Source organism: Macaca mulatta, chromosome 2 (assembly GCF_049350105.2).
Source record: "Macaca mulatta isolate MMU2019108-1 chromosome 2, T2T-MMU8v2.0, whole genome shotgun sequence".
NCBI classification, from domain to species: Eukaryota; Metazoa; Chordata; class Mammalia; order Primates; family Cercopithecidae; genus Macaca; species Macaca mulatta.
Genome location: NC_133407.1, coordinates 157,562,427 through 157,583,810, shown reverse-complemented (window position 1 = coordinate 157,583,810; position 21,384 = coordinate 157,562,427). Strand labels below are relative to the sequence as shown.

Below are 21,384 nucleotides of genomic sequence, written 5' to 3'. Positions count from 1 at the left end.
CTGAAAGTATAATAAAAAAGAAAAAAGAAAAGAAAAAGTCATGCAGCCTCCCTTCTGCCACCTTCTGTGTGTCGAGGCAGTTCCAAAGACCCACCCAGGATCAAGGGCATGGGAAACAGTCTCTGTGTCCTAATGGAGAGTAAAAAGTTTCTGAAAGAGCATGCAGGACTGGACGTACTGCTTTGGCTATTTGTGGAAAACACTATCTGTCACAAACAGCTACAAAATACCTTCAACATTCCAGGGACAAACTTATTCCAAACTAGAATCCTGTACCCAGCTAATCTGTCAAGCAGGAGAACTTCTAGACATGACACTTCTCTAAAGTTTACCTCCTGCAATTCTCTTTCAGAAAGTTACTCAAAGAATGATCCACTAAAATATAAAAGTAAGTCAAGGAAGCAGAAGATACTTCCTTGCATGAATCTAACACAAGGAGGGCGGGCAGGTGCAGGAGGGAGATCTGCAGGAAAACATACACATTTATGGCACTGATGGAATTCTCTGTGTGTTTGTTTGTTAGAAAATGACATCCGGCCAGGTGCGGTGGCTCAAACCTGTAATCCCAGCACTTTGAGAGGCCGAGGCAGGTGGATCACCTGAGGTCAGGAGTTCAAGATCAGTCTGGCCAACACAGTGAAACCTCATCTCTACTAAAAATACAAGAATCAGCCAGATGTGGTGGCAGGTGCCTGTAATCCCAGCTACTTTGGAGGCTGAGGCAGGAGAATCCCTTGAACCCAAGAAGCGGAGGTTGCAGTGAGCCAAGATTGCGCCAAAGCGCAATCTTCAACCTGGGCAACAAGAGCAAAACTCTGTGCCCCTCATCAAAAAAGAAAAAGAAAAAGAGAAAGAAAAAGAAAATGATATCCACAGAGGTTGTGAGGATTAGTGACAATAATATACAGAAAAGAACAGATGATGATGACAATCAAATAAAATAGGACCCAGACACAGACCTATGTATCCATAGATGCTTAATATATGGCACCATTTTTTGAGATGGAATCTCACTCTGTTGCCCAAGCTGGAGTGCAGTGGTGCAATCTTGGCTTACTGCAACCTCCACCTTTTGGATTCAAGCGATGCTCGTGCCTCAGCCTCCTAAGTGGCTGGGATTACAGGCACGTGCTGCCACCACGCCTGACTAATTTCTGTGTTTTTTGTAGAGATGGGGTTTTGCCATGTTGGCCAGGCTGGTCACAAACTCCTGGCTTCAAGTGATCCACCCACCTCAGCCTCCCAAAGTGCTGGGATTACAGGCGTGAACTACAGCACCTGGCCCCAGGATAAACTTTTTTATATATGATAGGCAATTGCTTATCCTAATGGAGAAAAAGTGAAATTAAGCTTCTGCCTCACACTGTGCACAAAAGTAATTTTCAAGTGAATTAAAGACCAAACTATAAAGGGGAAATCGATAAGGTTTTTGGAAAATGAAGATATGTATCTGACAAAGGACAAGTATCCGCAGGACATAAGGCACTCTTGCAAATTAGTAGGGCAAAGACAAATAACCTAATAGGAAGTGCACAAGACTTCAAGAGACATTTCAAAAAAGAGGAAAGCTGAAAGCCAATAAGCAGGTGGGAAGATGTTTGGCCTTATTGTCAACAGGGACATGCAAATTAAAGCCACGATGAGATAGGACTCTCCCAAAAGACTGGTAAAAATTAAAAGGCTTGGCAATACAGAGTGTTGGCAAGGAAGCAGATACAAGTACCCGCTGGTGGAGTATAATAGGTACAACCAGTTTGGAAGACAGGATGGCGTTATCTAGTAACACTGAACACGTGTACCTCTGATGACCCAGCAGGTCCACTCAAGAGTGTGTGCCCAAGAAAAATCCTTCTTTCTGTGCATCAGGAGACATGTACACAATTGGTTTTAGAAGCATTGTTTTTAAAACGGAAAAAACTGGACACAAGCCAATGTCATCAACAGTAAAAGGAACAAATAAATTTTGCTGTATTGGTACAATGCAATCCTACTATGCAGCAATAATGAAGGATCAGCCCCAGGCACAGGCATCAGTGTGGATGGATTTCACAACCCTGAGCAGAAGCAGCCAGTCCCTGGAGAGTAAGGGCAAATGATTCCATTCCATGAAGGTTCGCCAGTAAGAAAAGCCAAGCAAGTTGCTGTTGAAGAATATATACACGGAGGGGGACGTGGCGGCTCATAAAGGGGAACGTCCAGCTTTTACCACCTTCATTGTTGTATCATTGGGATTTTTTACATCCACAATGTATTCGTGCATTTCTTGTCTATTTTTGCAAACAGCATTTTGGAGAGTCTATGTTTGGGTTTGCAGTTGGTTCACATTGGGGCTGGGTGAAAGCTTGTTGCTATAGGCCGGGCGCAGTGGCTGTCACCTGTAATCCCAGCACTTTAGGAGGCTGAGGTGGGTGGATCATGAGGTCAGGAGATCAAGACCATCCTGGCTAACATGGTGAAACCCCATCTCTACCAAAAAAATACAAAATAAGATTAGCCAGGCAAAGTGACGGGCACTTGTAGTCCCAGCTACTTGGGAGGCTGAGGTAGGAGAATGGCGTGAACCCGGGAGGCGGAGCTTGCAGTGAGCTGAGATGGGGCCACTGCACTCCAGCCTGGGCGACAGAGAGAGACTCGTCTCCAAAAGAAAAAAAAAAAGAAAAGTATGTTGTTATAAGTTTACCAGGTGCTCTAATTAGCATCCAGTTAGTAATGGGTTTTACACTAAAGACCTTATTAGAGTTGGGGTGGACACCTTGGGTTAGGGTTTGGGGAAGATTGGGTTCAAAATGTGAGCCTGAGTCAGGATTTGGAATAAATTTGGATCTGATGAAGCCAAGGCTAGGGTGGGGCTGGATTTGAAGTCGGATGTGGTTGTGGGGTGGGGGGCACTCCTGTAATCCCAGCCCTTTGGGACTTGCCAAGGTGAGAGGATCGCTTGAGCTCAGGAATTCAAGACCAGCCTGGACAACATAGCAAGACCCTGTCTCTACAGAAAAAAATACAAAAATTAGCCGGGTGTGGTGGCATGCCTGTTGTGGCTACTCAGGAGGCTGAGGTAGGAAAATCGCTTGAGTCATGGAGGTTAAAGCTTCAGTGAGCCAAGATCACACTACTGCACTCCAGCCTGAGCCACAGAGCAAGATCCTGTCTCAAACAAAACAAAACAAAACTCAATTATGCATAAAATCAGGCTGAAGGTTTGAAATCAGTCAGGGTTAGAAGTGTGAGGGTGGTCCAGGCGTGGTGGCTCAAGCCTGTAATCCCAGCACTTTGGGAGGCCAAGGCAGGCGGATCACCGGAGGTCAGGAGTTCAAGACCAGCCTGACCAATATGGTTAAACCCAGTCTCTATTAAAAATACAAAAATTAACTGCACGCGGTGGCGGGCACCTATAGTCCCAGCTACTCAGGAGGCTGAGGTTGGCGAATCGCTTGAACCTGGGAGGCACAGGTTGCACTCCAGTCTGGGGACAGAGCGAGACTCTGCCAAAAAAAAAAAAATGTGTTAGCATTTTGGCAGAGGGGCTCTGTAGGCTTGGAGGTCCTGCCCAAAATATCTCTGTGGATTCCTGTAGCAACTCATGGAAGGGACACTGGGGCCTGGGGAGGGGTCTTTGGCCCCTTTGGCGCCCCGCCTGCGAGCTAGGAACTGTGGGGACTCGCAGCGGGCGAGCGAGCCCAGGTCGCGGCAGCGCTGTCTGCGCGGTCGTCTTGACGCCTGACCAGGGCCAGTTTTCAACTTGTTTACAAGCCTGCGTCACCGGGAACCTTTCACCGCCGCCTGGGACAAAAGGTTCCTCTTTTGTAAGTCCCTTCTGGGCAGAAAGGGCATTCGCCGACCAGCGCACTGGCCGGTGCAGGGCGCCACGCCGTGGCGGATGCGGACAGCGCGCAGCCAGTTCGCCCGTCTGCCCCCTACCGCCCAGCTCTTCCCGCCGCGCGCGTCATCTGCGCATAGCCTCGGCCACCAGCCTCCCTTACGCCGTCCACCCACCCACGGCGTCCTGCCGTCCTCGCCCCGCCCACCCACAGGCTCCCCGCAGTCCGCGCCTGGTCCACCCACGCACTCATCTGCACGTGGCTCAGACAGATATGCACTGTCCACTCCCTCCACAGGAATTTCATCCTTTCATGGAAAAAACTTATCCTCCCGTCCACTCTCCACTCCATTCCCCATCCACTGTCCATTGACTCATTTAACAAACTATCTAATGAACACCTTCCGGGTGCTCCGGGTTGCGGTCAGAGTGTCACAGGACAAGACCAGCCTGGCCAATATGGTTAAACCCAGTCTCTATTAAAAATACAAAAATTAACTGGACGCGGTGGCGGGCGCCTATAGTCCCAGCTACTCAGGAGGCTGCCGTCTGGGACCTCCAAGATAGCAGAGGAGACATCAGCAGAGGTCCTCGTGAAGTGACCATGGCTCTGGGGGCACAAAGAGGACATATCAGCCCACACTTGGGCGCAGGGGTGGTGGGGTTGGGGCTGAGACGGAAAGACTAACTGGGGAAGAGATGGGAGGAGGACAAGGTCGAGGCCCTTAGCAGGGGCTTGGCAGAGGGAAAGTCCTGGAAACTAAGTGGGCTCCAGGCGGAGGGCACCGAAGAGCCCCGGGAGGAGAGGCCAGACCCGAAAGTCCTCGTCAGCAGCGCGACAGAGCGTGGGCATCACCCGGGAGTCACGGTGCCCCCAGCGATTTCTTCTACTTTTCACTGTTTTGTTATTATAGAAGTAATACATGTCTACAACTTCATCGTAAAGAAAAATGAGAGCGAGCAATAGGAAAAAAATAATCAGCCATAATCCCGCCTCGCAGATATAGTTTTCGGTGTATGTGCACATATGGGGTTTCCCCAGGCATCCGCGGAAGAGCGGCGCTCCTGGGCTAGATGAGGGGGGAACCCAGAGCGAGCTGCCTGCCTCAGGGCTTGCAGACACCTGGGTGGGGATGTCATGGAGTGGGTGCTCTGACCAAGCCAGAATCCATTCAGATCACCCCATCCCCTTCCTAACACAACGGATGCCGTCCAGGCACCCGCCCTATGGCCCCGGGATGGGGCCTCCCACAGAGTCCCCAGCTTCCACCCCTGGCAGCGATTGGTTTAGACATGCAGTTTTTTGGCTAAGATATGAGGAGAGGTGTACTGAGGAGCTTTTCATGAGAAATGTCCTTGTAAGTCATTTCTGCTGAAGCTTTCTGTTTCTTGAAGCAAAATACAACCTAAATGATGTCTGAAACTAGTGTAAAGATGACCTTCCCTGGGCTCCTGGGCTAAATCACACCCTCCTGGGGAGCACACCTAATGCTCACATCTCCTGCCCTTCCTCCTGTGTCTGGATCCCATCCCAGCCTCCTCAGCACCATGGTCCCTCCAGCTTGCCTTCTGCCTCCATACACCCTCTCCCTCTGTGTGTGTGTCTCTTTCATTTCCTCTATGCCCACAACCTGGTCTAGTCTCAGCCCCTCTTCCCGGTTGACCACAGTCCCCTAACCACCGGGGACCTGCACCCCCCTCCCCCACCGCCTGTGGAGACCATGCCCAGGAGCACATCTGGGACCCAGGCCAGTGCCATGCACCTTTCTCACCCCCCATGCTGCATGCCCCAGCATCCTGCCCTCTGAACTGGGGGTCTGGCTTTAATGACCTAGCCTCCACCAGAGCTGCGGGGAAGACCAGGGTCATTTCCCCAGTCCCACTGTGGGTCTGCACACCCATAAGAGAGCAAGATGGAGCCACTGCCAGGACCCTCGAAAGTGCTGTCCAGGGCACTTTCTCCTCTTCCTCATCACCCATCCATCTCAGTCCCCCAGAAGATACCGAAACTGCTCACACCAAGGTCAACCGATTTGTTGTCAAATCCAATGAACACTCTTCAGTCCCTCTCGCTTGGCCACTCAAGAGCACTGGCCAATGTGGACCCCTTTCTTCTTCTCCTTTTGAACATATTTATTGAGATATAATTTACATGTCTAAACTTCACCAATTTAAAGTGCATTTACTATATTCAGAGTAAATCTAATGTTCATCATAGTCTAATTTTAGAACATTTTCATCACCCTAAGAGCAAAATCCCATCTCCATTAGCCACCACTGCCCATTTGCCTGTTTCCCCAATTCCATCTAGGCGCCTCCATAGGATATGTGGTCTCTTGTGACCACATATGAGCCTAGTCTTACTCTGGGCTCCAAGACCTTTTTTTTTTTTTTATTCCACTAGCACTGTTTCTCTGACACTGTGGTCAAATGTGATATGCCTGGGATGTGGATGCCAAAAGTCATCCCTGTTTTTTTCCAGACTCCAATCACATTATCTGTCCATCTGAGCTGGCAGGAAAGCAATCTGATTAATGTGATTGCTCACAAAATATAAAAAGCATGCCAAGCTAGAGCACCTGGCACTGGGTGGGGACACATGCCCAGAGAGGGAGGGGGGATGGGGCTTCAGACACTCTTTAAGGACTTTGCAGCTTTCCCCTGAAACACAGTAGACAAAGTCCTGCCGGTCACAACCCATGCAGGGGATCCTAGGGCAGTGTAAGTAGTGCAAAGAGCTCATATCACTGTCCTCCCCGTGGAAAGCCCTTGACTCACCATGAAGCACGGTAGACATGGCTGTCATTCTCCATATCCTACCACCTCTCAGCAAAAGGAAAACCCACAAGTGAGAGATCTGGGCATCTAAGGCATTTTACCTTGAAGGTGACCCTCCAATTCTCCCTGGCCTGCTGTGCTGGAACAACAGTGAGACCAGGTGCTGCAGAAAAGAAACACGAGCTGCTCTCTCAGGCTTTGTCATTCTGGTAGACCTCTGAATACCCTGTCTGGGTACAGGGCAACCCTTGATCCCCCTGGTTTCTGAGTCCCTCCTCCCACGACAGAAGCCAGAGATCTTGTGTGGAAGGCCCAAGGTGCAAGCAGGTGATCCAGGTGCTGCCTGCCAGTCAGGAGTACAAAGCCGACTTCAGATCACAGCATGGTCTCTGCCGGAATGCGCCTGCCATGGCTTTGGGCTCCGCTCCAGGCTACAACATCTCCCAGCCTGATTCCCTGTTGTCCTACAGAGTCTGGGGGCACCCCCATGTCCTTTTCTCCTTTAACTGGCTATAGTTGCTTTCTGTTGTTTATTCCCAAGGGCCCAGACTGATATACCTTGTTTGAGGAGGAAAATACGAAATCAGAAATACAAATTTCTCCTTTAAGAAGACTGTTAGCTTTCCCAAAGTGTTCGATTATGAACATTTTCAAGCTTCAAACATACAGAAATGTTGGAAGACTTTTGAAGCAGACACCCACATGCCCGCTGCCTGGGCTGGCCGGCTCACAGGCCACTATAATTCACCACACAGCCAGCCAGCCGCCATCGCTCCACCAATCACCCACCTGATTTTAAAAATTAGCTTTCAATCAGCAAATGGTATTTTTAGTTAGATCTGTTAGGCTAAGACTAAAAGTTCCAAATCAGGTCACGTTTTCTAGGTGGTTTTCTTTCTAACCTTGTAAGCTACCAAGAGCAAAAACAAAGGCCAGAACACACAAACTGACTAGAGAACGTGCCTTTATTATGAAATACACCTTTGGACTTGTGGGGGGGTTTTTTCCCCAAAGCTTGTGCATCACTGTCTGGGATAACTGCATAAAATGGTAGGACGATTCCTGGCGAGAGGCAGTGTGTTCTAGGTAAGAGCAGAGCTGCAATCCACTGCCTCATTGTGTCCCTGCTCTGTCCACACGGCAACTCATGCAAAGGTAGGGTGATCATATGGGTGAAATGGGTGGATTGGTGTCAAGCGCGTGGACCAGCAACTGGCACATAGAAAACACTCTGTAGGGTTCATGGGGAGATTCACGACAGTTCATAAACGGATCTGTTGAGAACAATGAATGGGCAGGAGCCTGGGTACCTTTGTTCTCTTTGGGTCACTTATGTTCTAGCTTCCTAAAAGCCTCATTAGAACACCTTGTGTTTAGATAAACCATTTCAAAAACACTTGCTTTTCTACTTGAGTCACCAGTTCATGAAGTGCTTCTTGTGGTCTGCTGAAACCTAAATCGGAGGCACAGCTTTTTGTTCTGCTTTGATGGTTTGTAGGGAGATAAGGCTGCAGAGCTAGGCTGGGGCCGGGTCATTGAGGTCTTTGAATGTCAGTGTAAAGAGCCTCTCTCCTAAGGGTAAAGGGACTACTTGTCTTTCAGCATATTTGACACTAGCAGCTGTAACACACACGTGCACACATGCACACACACACACTACACGTGCACATATGTGCACATGCACAAATCACTTATGTGGCTTAACACAATACCACGTTCTTCCTCCCTTGTGCAACGCCCACTGTGGATACTGCAAGTTGGGACACTATTCTACCAGCAAAGATTCAGGGATCCCTGCTCCTTCCATCTTGCTAGCTCCCCCTCACTCCCACCCCTAGCTCCAGTGGAGTTCCTGTTGTGGATGTGGTCTTCCCACCCACTATACCGGCCTTAGGCAGAGCCTGGCACAGCTGGGATCCTCACTGGGACTACATTGCTGGGCTGCAGACTGCTCCAGAGTCCCTCCAGAAACCCGTAAATGTCCCCAAAAAGATGAGTCCCTGACTGTGCTCTCAGCTCCAAGTAGCCTTTGTCAATCTCTCAATCCCCATAGATACTGGGAAAATCTAGGAATATGTTCAGAACTCAAAGAGGGGTCTCCTGCTGCTGCTTTTTGTGGGGAGGCAGGATCCCTGAGCCGGGGGACCAGACACCCAGGTGCCCCTGGCTGCAAGCAGCTGGTGGATCTGGACACCAAAACTTGCCCTGGTCTGCATGGCCTCATCCTCTTGCTTGTCCCACTATGATGGGTCTAGCTCGCTCGGTAGAGCAGTGGCTTTCCAACCCTAGCCAGCACTGGGGTATCGCGTGGACTTGTCAGGACACAGATTGCTGGGCTCCACCTCGAGTTTCTGATTCTGGGGTGAGGACTGAAAACTTGCTTTTCTAACGAGTTTTTTGATGCCCCTCGAGAAAGTGCGATCCCTCCCCAGGAAAGAACCAGGGCTATTTTTGTTCCAAAAGCATCCATTCTGGGCGCCCTCTTCAGCACTTGGCACGTGGTGAATAAATCAATCAGGCTGAAAGAAAGGAGCCGGCCCAAGTGCAGAGTGATGAATGAACCTCAGAGGAAGAAACCCGCGTTCACCAGGCCCCGGGCTTGGGCCAGGCGCTGTACTGGCGGCGTCAGGGTGGACATCGTCCCGGGAGCTCGGACCCGGCAGCTGTGCCCCGCGCCCTGCCTGTCCAGCGGCCCGCAGGCCCAGCCCTCACGCGCCCAGCCTCCGCGGTCTTTGTGGCGTCACAACCAGCCTGAAGAATGGTTGCCTTGGAGACGTAAACCCAAGAGCCCTGCTCCTGGAGCTGAGAACTGCAGCGCGGAGGCTTCGGAGTGAGCCCGGGCAGTTGGGGCCGGTGGGTGCGCGCGGGGCCGGGGTAGGCAGGGCGCGCGGGGTCCGTGAGGGCGCGTGGGGCGGCGGCAGAGGTGCGAAACCAGGGCCCGAGGGGCGCGCGTGGCCGGGAGCGGACCTCTCACGCGCCCCTTGCAAGGCGCCTTGCAAGGCTCCCCGCCCTCTGCTCGCATGACACTTGCTTGAAACACAACCATCTACCATCCACCCCATCTGTCCTACCACCCACCCCATCTGTCCTACCATCCCTGTGCACCTTGCTGTGTGGCCCGGGGCCTGGCAGAGCGCAGGTGTTAGGAGGAGACCCTGCGAACCCCAGGCTCACCCAAAAGGGGGATGTAGCAGGAATGCGGCGGGAATGGCACAAGCCTAGAGCCCTGGGCCCCTTCCAGAGGCAGCTCCTCCTGACTGTGACTTTGGACACCTCGCTGAATCTCTGCTTCCTCCCCTGCAAAAATGAAAATTCATTCAACGGATGAAGTTAAGGCGTGCCAAGGGTATGTCAGGAGCTTGGATGAGCAGAAAAGACCCCCTGTTCTCATGGAGCTCACATTTTAGGGGGAAATAGACAATGAACAGATTTTTCAAGTGATAATCAGATAGTGGGAATTGCACAGAAGAAAATAAAGGCCACACTGGGGTGGGGAGGAAGAAACCACTTTGGATGGGATGGTGAGAGGTCTCTCTAAAGAGGTGACATTTGAGCTCGGAATTGAAGAGAGGGGAACCCACCACCCCCATCTGGGTATGGGAGAATATTTTTTTGGCTGAGGAGGCCGAAAATGCAAACCCTCGAGGCCAAGACTGATGTGTTCTAAGCACAGAAAAAGTAGGCAGCTAGAGCCAGGTCCAGGAGAGAAAAGTGGACCCTCGGGTGGGAGAGGCAGGGAGCAGGCAGGTGTCCCCATACGGCGAGCCCTCAACAAATGCCGGTGGCTGTCAGCCACCCAGGGGAAGGGAGCTCTGGGCTTAGGGACCACCAGACTTAAGCACTGTGTCACTCCCCAGGTGAGGATCTCCTTTAGAAGAGGAGAAGCCTTGCATCAACCTCTTGGGCCTCAGCCAAGATGTCTGAGACACTGTCCAATATAGTCTCCAAGAACATGACCAATGACAGTAAGTACTGGGCCAGGGTGGGCACTCTCAGAGGTCAGGGGCAGCCTCGGAACCTTTCCAGCTCCCTCACGGGTTAAGGTGGCTGTAAACCAAGCACTAGGCAGGAGTCATAGATCTGCCCATTTCCCTTGAGACAATGCATGTCGGTTCCCTGCAGCTGCTGTAACAAAGCACCACCACAAACTGGGGGGCTGAAGCCACAGACATTTGTTTTCTCAAGCTCTGGGGGCTGGATGTCTGAGATCAAGTGCCCACAAGGCCAGGTCCCTGTGAGGGCTCTGACCGAGAACCCATTCCAGGCCTCTCTCCCGGCTTCCGCTGCTTTGCAGGCAATCCTTGGTGCTCTTTGGCTTGTAGAAGCATCACTCCCATCTCAGCCTTCCTGCCCAGGTGGTATTCTGCCTGTGCGTGTCTGTGTCCAAATTTCCCCATTTTACAGGGACCCCATCACGTTGGATTGGAGGCCCACCCTGCTCCAGAATGGCCTCAGCTTAGTGAATTACAGCTGCAAAGACCTTATTTCCAAACAAGGTCACATTCTGAGACAGTGGGGGTTGGGACTTCAACATATGAATTGGGATGACACAATTCAACCCACAACAGACCATGAGGAAGGTGTCACCGTGAAGGTGAGCTTCTCTCAGCACCCCTCTGACCACAAATGCCAGGCTGGGCTCCAAGGAGGTGGTCAGCTGGCACTATTCCCTGGATGGAACTTGCCTGCCCTGGGGAATTGCATGCATTTGCCAGGATCTCACACAGGGTGGCGCTGAGGGAGGCTGCCCAGGCCCACCTGGGGCCCTTCAGCTTTTCTGTTGGAATTTAATTTGGTTTTGACCAGGCATAGTATTTCGTGGTTCGAAATTCAAAAGCGTGTAAAAGCCCCTCATTGTGAAAAGCCCCTCCCACCCTGTCAAAGGCACCCAGTGCCCTCTCCTCAGAGGTAGCCAGTGTCACCTGTCTCTTCTAGGCTACCAGCTCAGTGCACGTACAGGAAATGTGTGTAGATGGGGTTTGTTCTTTTCTTACACAGAGACCACACAATGAAAACCCTGTCTGCACCTTAATTTTTAAAATTAACCCATACATTGTGGAGACTGTTCCTTATCAATACATCAAGAATTCCCTTATACTTTTTGTGCTTTTGAGCAGAATAGTAATCTTTCAGTATGGCTCTATCATAATTTATTAACCAATTCCCTGTTCATATGGGTGATTAGCTTGTTTCAGAAAGTGTGCTGCTATAAACAGTGACCTCCACCATTACACTTATGCATGCACATGCTCTCTTTCTCTTTTTTTGCTCCAGAGTAAATTTTAAAATGAAAAAAGGCTGGAATAGGGTTTTAAAAAAAATGGCTTTAAAATGTTGATAGATAACAAATTAACTCTCAGTATGCCCATAAAACAATGCAGATAATTATGCTACCACAAGACAGTTGAAAGACATGTAAACTATATTAATTTGTTTATTGGTATGAGGGGGAGTGCCTACCTGGGGTACCCTGTGACCCTGTGTCATTGGTAGTCCCTCGAGATTGATTGGGGGCCTGTGCAGTTGTGAGAAAACCATGCCAGACAGGCAGAGCCAGGATTGGCACCCAGGGCCAGGGGTCTCAGATTTGGGTGGGTCAGGGAGTTTGGCATGGGCAGTGCAGGGGACCTGGCCAGGGGGTCCAGTCTGGAAGACTGCTGAGCTCTGTGTCCTGGGGTCAGCTGCAGGAGCTGGGACAAATGTAGGGCAGAATGACACTGAGCCACCTGGGGTGAGAGGTTTGGGGATGCTGAGCCAAGTACAGATAGGACCCCAGCCTTAGCCAGAGGGCCCAGGGCAGGGGCCTGGAGGGCAAGTGGGGAAAGGGCATTAGGTGGCCAGCCAGGCCCAAAGGCCCTGAGGTGGGAGAGGGCGTGGCGTGTTCAAGGGAGAGACAGGAGGCCAACATGGGCCAACTGGGTAGGGCCTGTGGCCCAGGAGGACTATTGGCCTCTGCCCAGATGAAGGGAAGGATTTAAGAGGGAGACTGTTCAGTGTCTAGCTTTACGACTTTTGTGATAAAAGCCAGCAGAGGGGCTGGTTTGGCCACAGCCTCTCTTGAGACCTTGAGCAAGGCCTCGCCCCTGAAGCAGAGGATGGAGGGCACCTGATGGAAACCCTGGCCAGGCTGAAGAGTCAGGGAAAGCCAGAGTGGACCACAGGCCTCCCCGCCGGTGGGGGGGAGTGGTGGGGGCTGCAGGAGTGCCCAGAGCTCTGGCCCTGTACCCTCAGCTCCCAGCCCAGTGAGGGGCCAGTTCCAGGAGAGGGGCCTGCAGCTGGTCCCTCTGGGCCAGAACCCTGCCTGTGCCTCACTGTGGGGAGTTTGTTCCTTGAGCAGCCAAATATATTTCCCAAGACACCAGGCTCCAGGTACAAGACTCCAGGAGGAGCGGGTTGGGAGAGGCTTGGCCCTGCTGAAGGAGCCGTGCTCACACGCATCAGATCAGGATGCCCTGCAGGCTCCTGCTGCTGCTTCTCAAGTCCACGTCCCCCACAATGGGAGCATTCAGGAAGGGCATGGGATCTAGAGAGGTTGTTAAACCCAGATGGCCAGGCCGTCTCCCTGCCAGTTCTGGCTATGAGGGATGCGAAGGGCTGGAGGCAGGAGTTTAATTTGGCAGTGTGGAGAAACATGGTCTTCAGTAATCTAACCTTCATCTTGGGACATCTGAAGCCTGGCCTGGTGGCCTGGTGGGCAGAGTGGGCCGTCCACACATGCAGCCCGCATCAGGCCATGCAGGGACCCACAGTCATTTCACTAATATTTATGGAGCACCTACCGTGTGTCAGGCACTGTGCTGGGCTGGGGCACAGAGGACCATGAGACGGGGGCGCCTGCTCTCTGAGCATTTAGGAGAGTGCAGCAAACAGCTCTCACCTTCACTGGCTCCATCCATTCCTGCAGCCCTGGCCAGGCCAGGCCTGCTTCACTCCCACTCAGTATCTTAGCGCTGCTGTGTCCTCCACAGGGAATGCTCTTCCGGATTTTCCTGGGACTGCCTCCCTCATGCCCCACAGGAGCTCACTTAGATGTCAGCTCCACAGGGGGGCCTCCCCTAAGCAAGGTAAAACGCAGTGCCCCACCTGCCCTACGTCCCTCATTGCTGTTCCCTGTTTCATTTTCTCAATGACACGTTCTACCCTCTGGCCTCTTGACCCTTCCTCACTTATGTTGCTTACTGTCTCGCTCCCATCCAGCAGGGGCATTTGTGCCCCCAGAGCCTGGCACATCACAGGCCTCAGTCAAAACCTGTTAGCCTACAAGCTCTCCCTCTAAGATCAGTAGCAAAACAGTGAAGCCCACGTTCACCACTACTGTTCAACATTGCACTGGAAGATCTAGCCAGGGTCATTAGGCAAGAAAAAGAAAAAAAGAAGTAAAACATCCAGATTGAAAAGGAGGTAGTAAAACTATTCACAGATGACACAATCCTATATATAGAAAATCTCAAAGAATCCACAAGAAAGTTACTAGAGTAAATGAATGAACTCAGCAAAGTTGCAGGTTACAAGACCAACACAGAAAAACCAGTTTGTCTCTGTTCACCAGCAATGAACAGCCCATAAAGGAAATGGAGCAAGCAACTCATTGACAACAGGGGTGACGTCATGGCGTCATGGCAGAGTAGGAAGCTCCAGAAATCCCTCCCCTGAAACAATCGTGCTGGTGTGAATTATCAGAAGCAACTATTCTGAAACTCTGGAGTTTAGTGAAATGCTTGCAGCTTGCAGGGAAGATCTTGATGAGGAGGCTGGGACATTTTAATGAATTTTTAGCATTTTCTGGAGCGGCTGTACCAGCCTCCAGCCGGCAGCAGGCAGCAGGGAGAAGGTGGCCTGCATTCTTGGTACAGCTTGCTGGTGCCAGGGTGGGAAATAAAGATCTTGTCCTCCAAAAATCAGGCTGTGTGCTTGATTGCTGACCATGGCTTGCTTCTGAGGGGCCCACTCAGTGGCTGACCATTGTTCCAACTCCACAGGCTAAAGCAACCTCCTGGCCCTGTTGGTCAAGGGCTGTCCTTCCCCACCCCCTCCACCCTCGAGAGAGCTAGACTTTTATCTGAGATTAGCTCACATTTAGAAATCTTTGACAAATGATTAATATCAAGAATATAGAAAGAAATCCTAACACTCAACAACAACAACAAAAAGCAAACAACCCAATTCAAAACTGGGCAAAGGACTTGAATGATAATTCTCAAAAGATGATATGTAAATGACCTACAAGCAGGAGAAAAGATACTCAACATCATCAGTCATTAAGGGAATGCGAATCAAAACCAAAATGAGACCTAACCTCACATCCATTAGGATGGCTACTATCAAAAAATAAAAACAAAAATAACAGGTGTTGGCGAGGATGTAGAGAAAATGAAACCCTTTTACATGTTGGTGAAAGTGTAAAATGATTCAGCCACTGAGAAAAATAGGCAGTTCCTCAAAAATGTAAACATTATTAACATGTGATCCAGCAATTCTACTGCTAGATATGTACCTAAAAGAACGGAAAGCAGGAATTCAGCTATTAGCACACGCATGTTCACAGCAGCATTATTCACAAGAGCCAAGTGGTGGAAGCTGCCTGAGTATCCATCGGTGGAGGAACAGATACAGAAAATGTGGTCCATCCGTGCAGAGGAGCGCTATTCAGCCTCAAAAGGGAAGGGAATTCTGATACATGCTACAACACAAATGAGCCTGGGAAACCTTATACTGGGTAAAATTAGCCAGACAAGAAAAGACAAATACTGTATGATTCCGCTCATATAAGTGAGTGGAGCAGTTAGAGTCATAGAGACAGAAGGTGGAATGGAGGCCACCAGGGCTGGGGAGGGGAGGATGGGGAGTTGTTTAATGCACACAGAGTTTCAGTTTGGGGTGATGAAAAGTTTTTGAAATAGGTATTGGTTGTGGTTGTACAACATTGTGAATGTAATTAATGCTATTGAGTTGTACACCTAAAACCAATTAAAATAGCAAATTTTATATTATATATATGTTACCATACTAAAAAGGTTTTAATGTCATAAAATGGCAAATCATATATATATATTATATATATAGTATGTATGTTACTGCAATCAAAAAATATGTTCTTAAAATGTATTAAATAAGTGAAGTAAACACCTAAATAGGATGGTTCCCAGCAGTGCTGAAATAGGAGGCTGATTCAGTGATTGTGGTGGGGAGCATTTAGACAGGGGTATCAGGAAGACTTCCTGGAGGAGGTGACATTTCAGCAGAGATGGGGAATGATGGAGAGAGTGTCCCGGGAGAGGGAGCAGCAGGTGGGAGGAGGAGGGGATGGAGGGAGGTGTGGCTGTGCCCAGCTGCAGGGGAGGACACTGACCTGTGAATGGGGATGAGATGTGGCCCAATTCTGTGGAGAGCATCCCTGCCAAAGCCTGGTCCTTCTGTGGCTCCCAATGGCCTCATCCCTGTGCTCCCCAGTGTCACACCCCACCAGCCATGCTGGCCCCAGTGGCTCCTCTTCAGGTCTGCCTGCAGCCTTTGCCTCCATGACCCCACGATGTCACCACACTCCCCTTGGGGCTCTGCTCTGATGGTGCGTCCTCCATGGGCTACCTGGTTGCCACAGCCACTGGAATATCTCTCACTTCTCTTTATTTTGTTTGCTTGTTGCCTGTCCAGAAGGTGGACTCCAGGAAGGCAGGCATGGCACCTCCTTCAGGGCGGCATCCCCAGCCACACCTGACCCTGAGAAAGTGCCCACAGCTGTGGCTGGGCGGATGCTGAGTGAGCACGCATCACCCTGTGTCCCAGCCCAGAGACGGCCAGAGTTCTTCCATCACTGTGCCCAAGCGCTGCTCTGCAGCCCCTGGTGGGCACTCCGAGGAGACCTGGCCACTGTCTGGCACCATCACTAACCCAGTCCTGAGAGTGGTGAGGGATGGGACAGACATGGCTCCTGCTGGTTTAAAACACAGGTTTTATTATTGCTCAGTGTGGTGAGGCCAAAAGAGCAGGAGATGACTGCCACTGGATAAATGGCTGCTTACTCATAGATCCCCAGGACAGAGAGGGTGCACCACGCAGGGCTGTGTGGGGGAAGCTGCAGGGTCAGGCAGGAAGCTGAGGGAGAGGGGGATGTGGTCAGGAGCCTCCACTATGGAATCACAGGAAGGAAGCAAGTGAGGGAGCAGGTATAGGACTGATTTGCAAGAATAGTTTTGGGGTTCTAGGGCACAGGGCTGCCCCTGGTTGTCTGGTGCTGGCTCTGGGGGGAGAGGGCAGGGATCAGTGGTCTTGAGAGTGAAAGACTGATAGAGGCTTTGGCTGGGAATGTGGGCTCTGGATTGGGTGGTTTGCATTTGAAAGGTGTGCTCTGGGCAAGTCATTTTCTATCTCCAGGGATTGGCTAATCCTAGGGCGAGGGGAGGGAAGGGAAGGTCCTCTAAGCTCAGGAAGGCCCCAGAGGTCAAAGCATCTAACTGAGAAGGTAAAAGGCATGGTTAATATGCCTGCCCTCCAGGAGTTTACTGCCTAGGGGGTCGGGGGTGGGGGGTGCAGTCCAGACTTGCTGTGGGAGTCCAGGTAAGGGCAATCACAGAGAACCAGCAAATAGGGTGCAGGTGGCAGGGGTGGCTGGGTCCAGTGCTCCTCAGGAGAGAGTCTGTGGGATCTGGAGACTGACTGAGATCAGGTATGGAATGAGGGAGAAGAGGGCGTTGGGGATGCCTTGTCTCCTCAGTGACACCTGTGCATCACAGTGCTGTTTGCTGAGATGGCCAAGGCCAGGGGTGGAGCAGGTTCTGCAGGAGGGGGAAGGCCAGGAGCTCAGTTGGCGATGTGTGGGTGTCAGTGTCCGGTGGGAAACTCCCAGCCGAGACTCTGAAGAGGCTACTGTGGATGGAGGCCCAGAGGTCAGGAGAGTGGGTGGAAACATGAGGGCATCAGCAAATCCGCTGGGGCCGGAACTGAAGCCATGGGCACTGGTGAGGCGTCTAGGAGGAAAGGAGAGAGAATGGCCCAGGACACAGCCCAAAAGACTCTGATGGATAGACGATACAGGGACCTTCCGATGTTCGGAACTCATGTCACATGAATGGAGTGCCCAGTCAAGTGTATTTTATCTTTTTTTTTTTTTTTCTGAGACAGGGTCTCACTCTGTCACCCAGGCAGGAGTGCAGTGGTGCAATCTCGGCTCACTGCAATCTCCACCTCACCGGTTCAAGTGATCTTCCTGCCTCAGCCTCCAGTGTAGCTGGGATTACAGGTGCACCATCATGCCTGGCTAATTATTGTATTTTTAGTACAGATGGGGTTTTGCTGTATTGGCCAGGCTGTTGTTGGACTCCTGGCCTCAAGTAATCTGCCTGCCTCGGCCTCCCAAAGTGCTGGGATTACAGGCGTGAACCACCGCACCTGGCCTATTTTATCCTTTTTTATGAGAAAGTTTCACAACCAGTTCATTCTTTTCCTATTTCTCCTGAATTATTATAAAAGTAGACTTATACCTTAATAGAGACTTTTTAAGTTAAAAAATTAAATCATGTTAAAATACTAGAAGAAAACACAATAATTTTCTAAAAAATATTTAAACTTCAGTGGCAGAATGCCTTTCTAAACAAGACACTAAACCCCAAAGCATTTCTTTAAGTGAAAGTTTAATTTTCATACAAGGAAAATGAATGATAAAGTCAAATTGCCTGAAGGAGAATTATTTTCAGCATATCTGACAAATGAGCCAGTGTCCATCAATATAATAGATGAAGGTTTTCAAGAATCATCTAGAAACTAGAACACTTCAGTAGAGAAATGGGCAAAGGATACTCACAGAATGAGGCAAGAAGATGGATAATTAACATCCGAAAAGACACACAGTTTCTTCCGAATTAAGAAAGGCAAATGAAAGCTGAGATGCCCTTTGTGACCTGTTAGAGTGACAGTTTCCGGTGTAGGGAAAGCAGTCCCACTAAAGTTGGTGATGGGAAAGTATCAAGCTAAAATAACCAAAAGAGTCAGAATCAGGTTTAGAGTTTCTCCAAGCACAAAGTTGAGGACAGGTCACCAGTAATCAGAGATCCAGAGAATGAAAGCCCATGTTCCAAAGTATAGAAGTTTAAGATTGTTTATCTAGACAAAGCTTTGGGAAGTTTAGCAGAATTTCAGCATCCTTCTATGGAAGGCTGCATGCACATTACAAGGATCTGACTTGCTAAGGGATCCTTTTCTCTCTGGACAGGTATATTTATCATTCCACACTGCAGATGCAACTGTCATGGGGTCCTGGGTGCCATCTGCTCTGAATTAGGTATGGGACAATAAAGAGGCAGTTAATCTGTAACAAAGTCTAGTGATTGGAAGCGGGAGTTCTGGTGTCCGGTCTCCCGGTCATTCACAGAGCAGGAACAATGAGGTTTTGTTTCTGAGATGGTCTCGCTCTGTCACCCAGGCTGGAGTGCAGTGGTGCAATCTCGACTCACTGCAACCTCCGGAGGAGGGTTACTCCCTAAGAAGCAGAACTGCAAACAGGTTATGTACGTCAGGTGCCAGGGCTTAACTTCCTCCTTGGCCTAATAAATTTAGAGCATTCTGAAATTTTATTTTATAAGAGTAACCATTACAAAAATTCGGAAATTGCAAAAGATGTTAGAAAAAAAATCCCAGGGTCCTCCGAGGGACTTGGCTAAGTATGGATGAGACTTGTGTGTGAACAGATGAATTTTCTTTTTTTCTTTTTTTTTGGGGGGGGGACAGAGTCTCTCACTGTCACCCAGGCTGGAGTGCAGTGGCGCGATCTCGACTCACTGCAACCTCCACCTCCCGGGTTCAAGTGATTCTCCTGCCTCAGCTTCCCGAGTAGTTGGGATTATAGGCATGCACCACCACGCCTGGCTTATTTTTGTATTTTTAGTAGAGACGGGGTTTCACCATGTTGGTCAGGCTGGTCTCAAATTCCTGACCTTGTGATCCACCCGCCTTGGCCTCCCAAAGTGCTGGGGTTACAGGCGTGAGCCACCATGCCCAGCTTTTTTTTTTTTTTTTTTTTTTTTTTTTTTTTTTGAAACAGAGTCTTGCTGTGTCACCCAGGCTGGAGTGCAGTGGCACGATCTCGGCTCACTGCAACCTCCACCTCCTGGGTTCAAGCAATTCTCCTGCCTCAGCCCAAGTAGCTGGAACTACAGGCGCACACCACCATGCCCGGCTAATTTTTGTATTTTTAATAGAGACATGGTTTCACTATATTGGCCAGGATGGTCTCAATCTCCTGACCTTATGATCCACCCACCTCAGCCTTCCCACTGGGATTACAGGCATGAGCCACTGCACCCAGCCACAGATGATCTTTCTTTCAAGTCTTAAAATTGTGATAAAATACACATAACATTGACCATCTTAACTATATTTAAATGTATGGTTCAGTGGCATTGAGCACATTCACATTGCTGTGCGACCATCACCACCCTCCATCTCAGAACTCTTCTCATGGCCAGACTGAACCTCCATCCCCACTGAACACTAGCTCCCCATTCCTCCTCCCCTAGCCCTGGTGACCACTGTTCTACTTAGTCTCTGAATGCTCTAGGGACCTCCTGTGAGTGGCAGCATACAGCATTTGTCCTTTGGGGCTGGCTTGTTTCACTAAGTGTAATGTCCATAAGGTTCATTTCCGTTTTTGTGTGTAAGCAGGTGAGTTTTTTAGTGAAAAAGCAAGGGCATATAAGTGTATGTTCTTTTGTCAAAGAAACAGGTAAAAAAACAGTGCATAAAATACTTCTAGTCAGATCTGCAAAAATCTTGGCCGGGCACAGTGGCTCACACCTATAATCCCAGAACTTTGGGAGGCCAAGGCAGGTGGATCACCTGAGGTCAGGAGTTTGAGACCAACCTGGCCAACATAGTGAAACCCCGTATCTACAAAAAATACAAAAATAAGCTGGGCGTGGTGGTGCACACCTGTAGTCCCAGCTACTTGGGAGGCTGAGGCAGAAGAATCGCTTGAACCTGGGAGGTGGAGGTTGCAGTGAGCTGAGATCGTGCTACTGCACTCCAGTCTGGACAACAGAGCAAGGCGCCATCTCAAAAATAAAATAAAATAAAATAAAATAAAATAAATAAAATATATAGGTATCAAAAGCTTCAGGTGAGGCTGTTTCATCATATCAATACATCAAACCTGTGTTGTTTGAAATATGTGCTATATATGTGCATTGCTCTTTCATTCTTTCTTGTTTTAGAGACAGGGTCTCACCCTGTCACCTAGGCTGGAGTGCAGTGGCATGATCATGGTTCACTGCAGCCTCAACCTCCTGGGCTCAAGGGATCCTCCCCCTCAGCCTCCCTAGTAACTGGGACCTCATCTAGATCCGTTGCTTTTTCATTTCTAATAGCCTTTTGGTTTGTGTGGTTTGGGTTTTGGTCTATTTAAATAACAGTGGTATCTTCTGATGTATATGATATGGTTAATTAAATTCTACCTGGAAATCTAACCACATGCCTACTAAGAGAGTTAGAGGACAATCATGGTTCAGCAGCCGAGCCCCTGAGTTCTCCCCAGCCTCACCCCTCCCAACCGCCTCTGCCTCCCCGACTATACATTATGGATTCTGCGTGGCCCTGAAGCCCTCTGAGTTTCAGCCTAGGCCTGGCCTTCCCACCTGTCCCACAAGACTCCCGCCATCTTCCTCACTCTTCCCTCACCCCATGACCATCTGCTCAGGGCCTGGGCCTTGGTATCAGAGCCCCACCTCAAGAGAAGCCCTGTCTTCCTGCTCACTGTTTCACTCGGGGACCACACAGCCCCTCCCCCATCCCACCCCAGGAGG

At 50.0% G+C, this 21,384-nt stretch overlaps 1 protein-coding gene across 3 annotated transcripts in view; it reads left to right on the top strand.

Annotated features, from left to right (window-relative positions):
* The first annotated feature begins 9,378 nt into the window (after positions 1-9,378).
* The window catches only part of CFAP100 (cilia and flagella associated protein 100), a 41,228-nt gene continuing 29,222 nt past the window's right edge, over positions 9,379-21,384 (top strand). For 2 of the 3 annotated variants that reach the window (XM_077993730.1, XM_015130059.3), the window contains exons 1-3: positions 9,379-9,448; positions 9,837-9,941; positions 10,453-10,560. In XM_077993730.1, the coding sequence (XP_077849856.1) occupies positions 10,512-10,560 (49 nt within the window). In that variant the 5' untranslated portion in view covers positions 9,379-9,448; positions 9,837-9,941; positions 10,453-10,511. The remainder of the gene's footprint in view (positions 9,449-9,836; positions 9,942-10,452; positions 10,561-21,384) is intronic. The other variant, XM_001114297.5, reaches the window with a different exon arrangement.